This window comes from Penaeus monodon, chromosome 35, assembly GCF_015228065.2.
Source record: "Penaeus monodon isolate SGIC_2016 chromosome 35, NSTDA_Pmon_1, whole genome shotgun sequence".
NCBI lineage: Eukaryota > Metazoa > Arthropoda > Malacostraca > Decapoda > Penaeidae > Penaeus > Penaeus monodon.
The window spans coordinates 2,703,087-2,714,599 of record NC_051420.1 but is presented as its reverse complement, the minus strand read 5'-3'; the positions used below and the strand labels follow the sequence as shown (position 1 = coordinate 2,714,599).

The following is an 11,513-nucleotide window of genomic DNA, read 5'->3' as shown; positions in this document are numbered from 1 at the left end:
GAAAGTGTTCGGGAGACTACAAGTATCATGAAATATGTATCGTGCAATGTTGAACTCCTACAGTGCATAGAATTGCCTTGCACTATTGAGAGATCTTAACAATTATGGAATGAAATGTGGACGACAAGGCTTTGAATAATTGCATCTGAACATGGCAGCACTGACTTGTTTCCGACATCAGTAAGCAATCTGAAAAACTTTAAAACCTTAAAAAAAAATCTTCCAGAATTAATCTCGAAACCTTTTTTATCTAGTATATGGTGAGCAAAATACAAAAAGGCACACTGGCCTTCTCTGCATCATGCAATTCCTTTAATAACAGACTTTCAAATGAATGAAACCTTAAAAAAAGCATGTCTTCACAGACTCCAAATATGGTTGATGAACACCGCATCCAGTCAACCAGATGGGCCCTTGACAGTGCTTTGTCTCCCAGTCAAAGAATTTCTTATAAATAGCAAAATATTTTTGACATAACTGATTCCCCGTTTTCACAATTACTGACATCCCAAGGGGTAAATGTGCCATTTAGAACACCAGATACCGCACTCTGCAGCACGAAAATGCTTTTGTCTACACCGACCTGAGATTACACACAAACTAAGCCACTCACTTGCCTAGTTGAAAATAAGAAAAAAAATCATGTATCCATATGCGTTTGTGTGCGTGTGTGTGCAAGTGTATAAATGTGAATGTACATGTGTCGGTATGAGACAATTTTTCACATTATATTCCTATCTCTTATCACAATTTGACAATGTAACAATCTACTTAACTGCAGATTTACCAGGTCACTCTATGCAGCTTTGAAGTTAAAAGAAATAGGTTCCATTAAAAATACTTCTACATGATGTAGAAATCAATTAACCATAATTAAAACATTTCAGAAATTTGGAATTCACATTCTAAAACTGAAGTTACGTTTACACATAGCCTACTTGCACAGGCTTTATCATATTGCAAAACAAAATCAAATCTAACACATATTCCAATGTTATCTGATAGGTGATCTTCATATTATATGCTTGCAGATATGAAAATAATCAAGCAAATTTTCTAATATTATAACCTTCTCGCATTTTAAAACAGATAAAAAATCTGTTATTTGTAAAATAATCCACAATGCATATACAAGATGAGATAGACTATAATGTGAAGTGTTTACAAATGTGTATATAAAAATTATATATAAAATATGTCACATCTTTTCCTCTCAATGCAAACCAGTACATTTGAAATACAGACATCCTTCGGAAAAAGTAACTTATTAATTACCAAACCTGGATGCATTGCATTGATGCATATATAATTTTCTTCTGAATAAAATAAGTAATTACTGAGTATGAGAAAGGAAAAATGTTAAGCTAAAGCAGTAATAAAAATTATACATATCTCTAATGTGAATATATAATTCCACTATATATACTTTTCCCACACTGGATTCCTATTTTTTAAAACCAGCAGCTGGGATATGAATATAGGCAACGTAGTTATTACCACAATAAATTTTCTAAAGATTATAATCTCTTCATTAACCAGTTATTTATGCCAGTTTGAGCTACATCCAATACAGGTTCTGGAAGTGGAGAGGCTAACTTGCTGCCAGTACTTAAAGTGGAATTTTTCAGAGAAGAATAAACTAACCAGCGGTTCTTATTCTCGTAACCCATTTCGACTAACTTATTATCTGGTGCCTGTATAGTATGGCCGAACTTCTTTGGGAAGAGCCATGACTGCGCGTCTGCCACTGGGCTCAACCTTCCCGCTGAAAAACTGGGTGTCTCTGAGGTCATGCTGACCTTCTCCAGAGCGTTGGCCAAGTCTTTTGTAGTAATTCTGCTTTCCTTCTCATCCTCATCCTTCTCAATTTCTGATTCGTCTTTCTCCTGCTTTAGTTTCTCCTTCTGACTTTTCAGCTTGCTAAGAAGCCAGATGTTGGAGTGAGTAGTTAGAACAACTGCAGGTGTTCTTGTGTTAGGAACTGGAGGGGTCTGTCTCAGCCACATGGCCGATGGCAGCTCATACATGGCTCGCTTCACTGGCCTGGGGAACACTGGGCTTCCTCCTTGCTTCAAGAGCCACTGAGAGTTTTCTGAAGATCTGATTTCCATCACATGAGCCAGCACTTCCTCAGCACCACCAGTCTTGGAGATGGTCCTCTTGCGACGCATGCGAGCCTTAAAAGCTGCTGACTGCTGGGCTTTCTCCAGTGCCAATTCTCCACAGCTGTTCTGGAACAGACATGCAGAGAGCGTGGAGCAGGCCTCATTTGCCTGGCAAATCGACTTCATCTTCATGTTCTCCAAGGTCAGCTTTGGCGAAGGTGAATTATCCTGACAGAGCCAGCGTGACTTTTCTCCAACAAACTGATGCAAGTTTTCAATCTCACAGACAGAGCTTGGAGGACTAAAGTCGTTCTGAAAGAAGACCATAATATTCTAAAATAGGTTTCATCTTTCATGCATCTACAAGAACAAAGCAAACCACTTTCTGTTCTAATCAAGATATTAGACTGCAATTTCCTCTAATGAGTAAAATAATACTGATCGAATTTATCAAACTTTGGGAGGAAGGGATCCATATCTGTTCCAGATATATTTACTAGACAGAATAAAAATAAAATTCCAAAATTGCCAACTGATCACAGATATAGAGTGACATCTATATATAATACAGTTAAACAGTGTACAGTACAATTAATGTGAAACTTTCTAATCTCTCATTATTAAAATTTGTATCCCATTTCAGAAACAATATCAAACACTTGCAAACATTGAGACACTCATTTTTTTTCATTCATACAGAAATTAAAATATGGTGCACAGACAACAAAATGACCCCCCCCCCTAATTTCATTTAGCTTCATTCCCACTTCCCACTCCCCCCCCCAAAAAAAAAAAAAAAAAAAATCATATCCAAGTAAGTAAGATTTAGGCAAAAAAATCAGTCTCTTGCCTCAACCTGGACTTGAATAAAAATCATAACTACAACTACATACTAGTCATCAGACAAGGCAAAAATATGAACCTCAAAAAAAGAAAAGACAAACAAAAACCCCCATACCTTCTCAGAATCACAGTGGCTCGGGACAATTTCGATGCTGGAGCACTCCGAGGTCCGCACGGAGTGGGCGCGGTTCCCCACAATGTCATAGCTGTCCAAACTTCCGGGAGTGGAGGGCTGATCATCTTCCTCCTGCGCCCCGGCTAGTTGGAGGCTGCTCAACCACGAGGTGATGTCTCCTGACTGGCCGTGAGTGTTCATTCTGTTATCAATCTGCAGAAATGAAGAAATGGCAAGGGTAAGTTTGAACTTACAGAAATAACGCAATGAACAGTTTACACTCATGTAAATATCACTCTACAAATCTGCATAAAAATCAAAATAAGTTTCCACAACCACAAAAATAATCTACCTACCAGTTATAAAAGAGAATGAAGAAAAAACTAAGTAGCAGTTTACATAAAATAATAAGTAACAATTTATAAGGAAAACTCAAGAAGCCCCCTTTCATTTGAAAGCCTGCACCAAGACTTGAAATGAATGATGTACAAACAAGCAAATTAATTTTTTTCCAGATTCCTGCCGAGTTGAATTGCATTCTTATTTCAGCCTAGCTTCTCATTTCTATTTTATATCTTTCATATTAAACTACAACCAATATCAATTTTTCCCTTTACATTTACCTCTTATTCAACACATCTCAAAATACCTTTTAGTGAACCTGCCTTGCTTTTCTTTTCCCAAAAGTAATAGAATTCTTAGGATATGTCCCAAAAGGTACTTACATATGCTTTAGATGACTGGATTAAACCTGTTGTCTTCTTGTCCTTTGCAAGCCAGTTCTGGTTTGTTAACCGAGGGAAAGTAACAGTCACGCGCAGAGGGGAGTCGGGTCCAGACGATTCTCCTGCTACACTCTTGTGAAGGACATCGTGTTGTGCATCCTCATACTCTTCAACTCTGCAATGGGTAGTGTGGTAATACTCTCCTCTCCCTTCCATGACTGACTTTGGTTAACATGCATGAATCTTAATAAAAAAATAAGAAAAAGTTGCTTTTAACATTTTTTGTCTATTATTACTTGCTTTTATAAGTTTGATCTTATTATTTCAAAGTCCTAATACCACTGAAATTAAAGAATGACTGTGTATTAATCAAGAGAACTAGATTCAGGTTACATTTAGTTTATACTTTGCTGTTGTCCGCCTTTTCAGGTGTGATGGCTGTTCATGTCTGTTCAGATTGTACAATAGTGAACTTTTGGAAAGAAATGATTGACTATTAACCCGAAGTCACCAAGATGGTACGTTCATACGTGCCTTGCCTATTATGAGTTCAATACATTAACCGTTTTCTACACAGAGATGGCTCACAAGTACTAAGCCACCAAAGAGCTAATTACGAGTACCACCTGTCTTAACCTGTTTACTTTTCCTTTGATTTTTTTGAATATTTTTTGGTATCTAATATTGCTGTTGTAATGTTAATAAACCATAATAGTTATATAAATCATTTACTATAAATTACAATTATTATAAAAATACCTGCACTGATATTGGAAAAAAAAAAAAAAAAAAAAAAAAAAAAAAAAAAAAAATATATATATATATATATATATATATATTAATAATAATATAATTATATTATTATTATTATTATTATTATTATTATTATAATAATAATAATAATAATAATAATAATAAATAAATAAAAATCAATCTCACAAACTCAAGGAAAGGTGAAATAGGGTAAGGTTACAAGGTCTACTAATGGACTCTTTGGTGGCTAAGCACTTGCAGAGCCATCTATGTGTAGAGACATTTCACAAAATAATGTTAGTGTAACACATCATTTTCCTGGAGACATTGGGTAAAGTCATATCACTAAATGCCTCCAAAATACAACAGCAAAGGTGAATACTCGCTTGTTAACCAATAACTTTCCACTGCAACTCACTTTGCTGGGATGACTGGTGATGAATGATGAGTGATGGTGTCAGGAAGCCGAACTTGGCCAAATTCAGCTACCGCTGCACTGATGGCCGATTCGTCGAGCTGCACCGACACAAAGTTGACAGGGCATGCACTGCGAGAGCTGGAAGAATACATATGCTTTATATACAATTCTCACGCTGTTCTGTGTATACTATATTCATCACAATCTGCCTTGTGACTTTTCAGTGTGATGCTCATACCCGAAGATATGTTTGCAAGTCGTCTATCATTACCTTACGTCATCCACTTTGATCTTGCTGAGTGTGCTGGTGTCATTCGGTGAGCAGCGCTGGAGGAGGTCGCGGGTAGCAGTGAGGGCTCCTTTGCTATGAACTAAGCCAGCTTGGTGCGTCCCCAGCAAACATGCTTGATGAGCTGTCACCACCTGTTTAGAGTAAAACAAAGCTCAACTGAATGACTCTTAAAGACCCAATCTAAAAATTCTATGCAATTAAAGAAAGACACTTCTAAGAACTGGCCAATTCACGTGCTTCAACAGCAGGACTTAGACAATGAAAGTTCTTAAGCAATAAATTTTCCAGGAGCCTCTTCTTTCACTAGAACTCCTGAGATGATTTTCTTTCTAGTGAAATAATTAATAGTCTATCAATTCAGCCATATAAAAAAAAAAAAACAATAAAAAAATATATAAAATAAATAAATAAAATAATAATAATAATAATAATAATAAAACAGATGCATGAATTAATAATAACAATCATAATAATAATAATAAAATAAAGTTTATGTCTCCTGTCATTGATTTCCAATTTGTCCAATGACATCCCTTTCACAGGGATATTATCATATATGATAAAGTTTAAGTAATATCTAAGCTCAAATAATATCCAAAAAGTGAGGTACATGCTGCTTTTCATCTCTGATCATTATTCATTCTCATTCTCTTCATTCAGTATTCCTGGACCCTACCCCCCATTGCTATTTTTAAATCACAGATAACAAAACAATAACAAAAAACTGTTCCCAGATATCAGTCAGCCATCAAGGCTATCTATGATTATTAAATTGTTATTAATGTCTTGGTAACATTAAAGATAATGAAATAATACAAAAGTTTTCCAAAAGTCACGGAGAAGGGTAAACAGGTGTTACAAGTAGGACTTATAACTGCAGTGGGCATGGCATATATTCTTGCCATCTGTGCCAATTGGGTTAATTCTCATTTAAACATTATCTATGTTTATCACATAAATTGTACTGTATTTAGATGAAATGCAATTATGCAATGCATGATACTGCAAAGTAAATATGTGAAAGATAATTATCTGTCATTTACATTTTTGTATCAATACATCAATATCAATATTCCAAACATTATGCATACACACAAACTTATAAGGATTACAAATGTATAAAACTGTATCATTTTCATACCTCTAAATTGAAATCTCTTTCAATGATAATTCTATAATCAATCGAGTGCTTCAGCAAAACCACAACTATTACGTCTGATTATCTTTTCAACAATTTACATGTGAACTTTTACCAAATAAATATAAGCAAAAAAATATCACTAATAAGCTCATTCTTATTCCATCATTAAAATAACTCTCAAACCAAGACCATAAAAAAATTATTCACATATATATTAGACATAAATAACAAGCATTATTAAAAAGGTGTTGCCATTATTTCATCCCCAATAAATACATCCTTGTATGTTAACTATGCATATTAGTAGCTTTGAAGACTAACTCAGAAGATGCACACTTTGTAATTAATGTAGAATATATAAATGATATCTGGACAATACTGTAATAAAAAGCATGTGCATTTTGAAGATTTTTATGTCATAATTATGTATCAAATTTGTGGCAATGAACATCTTAATTTGCCATGGACACCATAATGAAACCAGATAAACTTTCAATAATGAAATGGATATCCTTCTCATTGCAGCCCAAATAGTAAAAAACAAAAGGCCATTTCATTTGATAAAACAGTCTACAAAGAGATAAGATGCCCAACTTTAAAATCAAACCAAAGTACACATGATTTCCAGATAAAGTTTTAAACCAGAAACAATGCTTACAAATATCTACTACTTAATCCAAAGTTAAATATTGTCCTTCAAATATAATACACCTCTTAAATTCATTAGTTGTAAATCTCTTCTATAACACCAGTCTTATGATACATGATACATTTCATCAGCTTTGGGACCATATAATACTAAAAAACCATATATTTATAAAGTGCTCTATCAATAAAAACATGTAAAAAAAAAAAACACATGAAAAATATATACATCAATAATAATCATAACAGGCATCACAAAAAATAAAAAGAAAAGAAAGCAAAAAGTGAGATTACACAAGTTTGGTGATAGCAGACCCTTGATAATAGGTCAATGCTCGCCAAAAACAGCAACTCACCTCGACCTGCCGCACCAGCTGTCTCTCGCGTCCCCTTAGTGAGACCACCTGCCTCTCTACAACCTCATGAATTTGATCTTTTATCTGTCAAGAAGAGAATTTCACCATGATAAGTAATGAACATATATGATATTTATTGCTTATAATGCCAAACTTTTCAGTAAGTCTACACTGTTAAAGTAAAAAAAACTATTTAATGCATTGACAAGATACCAAATTGAATAATTGACAGAGATAATTCACTTGACATTAATGACACAATATCTGTATCTTACAAAGGACAGCAGGGGTGCCCTTTCATTATCTTATCAACATATTCCACAGCTATCTTGAGTCAATACACTTCTGAATTAGAATAAATATCAATTTCTAAATACAACCTGACAAATAATAACAGAGACCATCTGTTCACACCATAAAATTGCAAATCAAAAACAAAAAGCTACTTTGATAAAGAATTTCTGTAACATTAATTTTACTGACTATGATGATACACATTTCCATGAACAAAACCTTTTTTTTATTTTTTTTTATGAAATATGAGCATTTCAGTCACCCAAAACGTGACATACTTCAATGAAAAACACCTGCGGGTGGAATCTGTTCACACAATTACCTTTTGTGCATTATCCTGAAGCCTTTTACAGCATTCCTCCGCCTGAGAGAGCGAGTTCTCCACGAACGCCAGCTTCCCAGCCACGTCCAGTAGCAGATCCTCTAATGACATCTGCAAGGGTGAGACAAGGCCAATGAAAGAAAAACATGGCAATGTACACATGCAGTCATTGGTAGGGTGATTTATGATAAGGCTACAGGAAAGAGGAAAAAATGTTTTTCTCTCTCTCTTTCATCTCTCAACCTCAACTGATGTCATCTTAGGTTGGTACGAAGGATATACAGATGTAGGAGATGGCAGTCCATATTTTCAGTGATATTCATCCATATTCCCACATTCTCTCTCTCTCTCTCTCTCTCTCTCTCTCTCTCTCTCCTGTTGTGTCTCCTTGTCTCCTGTTGTTTTCGCTCGTCGCTCAGCACCGCTCACGGTAATAGTTGCCAGCCGCGTGGGCCACCGCAACAGGATTTTTTCTGGAGCGGCGCGGCGGCGCAAAGACCATCATATAATTTTTGCAGGAATCTATCCATAGATTTTTTATGAAAGTTGGGTTTTATATAAGGGCAATGTGTAGAAACTGTACTTTTCTCATATTTTTTTCTAGGCATCTATTCGCCTTTGTATTGAGGAGATATACTGAATCGCTTCCAAGTTCTCTATACTATCAGATGACATCAACACTTTGATGCTAAAAGTTAGTGTTGTTTTTGAACGAGATGTAAAAGTATGGACTTCTTTTTCAAACTTTCAAATGAAGCAGAGCAGCAAGCCAAATATCATTTTGATACTCAGAAGTAGTGCATTGTCCATATAAGAGATCACACCATGTTTTTTATTATTTCATTCAACAGAAAAGGAAGAAAAGCAGAAGTGAATGTAGCTTCACTTTGATGTTCAAAAATATCTTTGTATTGATATGTGATGTCACACTGTGTAAGTTTTTTTTTTTTTCTTTAGTACAAGACTTGTAAGAGAGAATATACCTTCATACCTTCCATGGCTGCGATCGTTCTGCTGGAATGAGCCTTTGACTGACCTTTTATTCACATGACTAACCAATCAGATCACGCCATGTGACTTGATGCACCAATCAAAGCAATTACTAGTTTCCAGCCAGTCAGATCAAGGTACACCATAATCATGCAATCTAGTGTGAACAAATCACATGATTACAAGTCATAAATAATTACGACAATTTACATATGTCATAAATTACATACGTCACATATTTCAACCAGTCAATAAGACTAGTAACAGCCTCCTCCCTCTCCCTCTCTTTTTCCCCTCTCCTCTCCTCTTCTCTCTCTCTCTCTCTTCTTTTATTCTCTCTCTCTCTCCCTCCCTCTCTCTCTCTTTCCCCCTCTTTTCTTCTCCTCTCTCCCTCTCCTTTTCTCCTCTCCTCCTCTCTCCCCTCTCCCCCTTTTCTCTCTCTCCTCTCTCGCTTCTCTCTTCCCCCGTCCCCCCCCTTTCCTTCCTCTCCTGCCTTTTCTCCTCCCCTTTTTCCCCCTCTTCTTTTTCCTCTCTCCTCTCCTTTTCTACGCCCCTCCCCTCCTCTCCTTTTCCTTTCCCCCTCTCTCTCTCCTCTCTCCTCTCTTCCCCTGCTCTCTTCTCCTCTTTTCCCTCCCCTCCTCTTCTCCCCTCCTCTCTCCCCCTCTTCTCCCTCTTCCCCTCTCCTCTCTTCCTCTTCCCTCCCCCTCTCTCTCTCTCCTCTCTCTTCTTTTCTCTTCTCCTTCTCCTCTCTCTCCCCTCTTTACTTCCTCTTCTCTTTTCCCACCCCCTTCCTCAAATTTTTTTCCTTTTTCTTCCTTTTCTTTTCCTCCCCCTTTTCCCCTTTCTTTCCTTTTTTTCTTTTCCTTTTTTCCGGGGGGGGGGGTTTTTCAACCACCCCCAGAGAGAGAGAGAGAGAGAGAGAGGAGAGGAGAGAGATGAGAAGAGAGAGGAGAGAGATTGACGAGAGAGAGAGAGAGAGAGATGAGAGAGAGGACAGATAGACGAAGACAGACGAGAGAAGAGAGAGAGAGAGAGAAAGAGAGAGAGGAGAGAGAGAGAGAGAGAGAGAGAGAGAAAGAGAGAAGAGAGAGCGAGAGAGAGAGAGAGAGAGAGAGAGAGAGAGGAGAGAGAGAGAGAGAGAGAGGAGAGCGAGAGAGAGAGAGAGAGGGAGGAGAGGGAGAGAGAGAGAGAGAGGGAGAGAGAGAGAGAGTAGATAGGAGAGAGAGAGAGAGAGAGAGAGGTGGACTGAAATCTCTACATCTATATATAACCCACCCACCTAAAACATCAAATTATTAAAAATGAAATTACAAACTAAAGTGTTGCTATAGGCCTATATCTTATTACAGCTGCACCAAACAGGTCACTAATTCTTTGACCTTTAATTCAATTTTAAACAGGTTAATTTAAGAAACAAAGGGAGGGGGTATGAACTTCAACAACAACCCCCCCCCCTCACATCTGGCATCAGATTTCTGGCAGTCATGTACATTTCGGTATGTGGGAATGGCTTAGCTACTTATTCTGGTTCGATATGGATTCTCCCTGTTGGTATTCGATCCCAACTTTCGACAAAGCAAACGTATTTCGGTCACGAGGGGATGAAGAGAAAACTAAGCATCGCTCGGAGTCTTGCATGTTAATGAGGATTTCCGTGAAGATAAAAGGGAGATTATTGCTTTATCAAGTGTCTTTGCGAATAGCGAATACGAGTCAGCCTTGTCATGGATCTTAGCACTCTGGAAATGACTTATTTGCACGAACATAATAAAAACTGTTCATAAGAGCGAAAACACAAAGGTGAAAACAGGACAAGAACAACAAACAGACACAATAACCCGTCGAATCTCGCATCCCGACAGACCCTCCGGGGGATGAAAACCGAAAGAAAATGAAAATCCTCCTTCGAAATACAACCCAAAACACCCCGATATGCCCCAAAATGCCCCCGAAATACCCCTTAAAATGCCCCGAACCCGCCGTGTTTACCTCGATCAGCTGGGCGGCGGAGGAGGCGCCATTGGGCCGACCTCGCGCGGCACGTAGGCTCTCGCTCCGCCCCGCCGGGACATCTTAAAAGGGTTTGGTTTTTGTTTTTCGCCTCCTTCGACCTACCTCTCACAGGGACCCTCGAAGTTGGAGTTCTTGACGCACACTTCCAAGGCGATGGCGACGAGGCGGACGGGGATGACACGGGAGTAGCGTCCTCTCGCTCCGGCTCTTGTGCGGTGACTGGCGACTCGTTCGGAGGAGAGAGACACGACTGCGCCGGACGCGGTTGCCGACTAGGAATATCGGGACATTTTTGGGGGGACGAAAGAAAAAGAGATAACGAGGAATATATTTCAACATATATTTGTTTCCCAAAATATCCGATAACGTGATTGATAAAGAGAAACGAGGGTTTTTAGGGAGAGGGAAAGATTTCGGGTCAGGGACAGGGGGAATGAGAGAGAGAGAGAGAGAGAGAGAGAGAGAGAGAGAGAGAGAGAGAGAGAGAGAGAGAGAGAGAGA

General features: G+C 37.8%; 1 protein-coding gene across 1 annotated transcript; it reads right to left on the bottom strand.

The window, feature by feature from the left end:
- Nucleotides 1–125: 125 nt before the first annotated feature.
- LOC119594981 lies at nt 126–11,270 on the bottom strand. The gene is made up of 8 exons (XM_037944117.1): nt 11,115–11,270; nt 8,010–8,120; nt 7,394–7,477; nt 5,231–5,382; nt 4,960–5,097; nt 3,789–3,963; nt 3,064–3,276; nt 126–2,417 (listed from the first exon to the last, which is right to left on the bottom strand). The coding sequence occupies exons 2-8, from the start codon at nt 8,118–8,120 to the stop codon at nt 1,518–1,520; spliced, it is 1,773 nt and encodes a 590-aa protein (XP_037800045.1). The 5' UTR covers nt 11,115–11,270; the 3' UTR covers nt 126–1,517.
- Nucleotides 11,271–11,513: the final 243 nt, after the last annotated feature.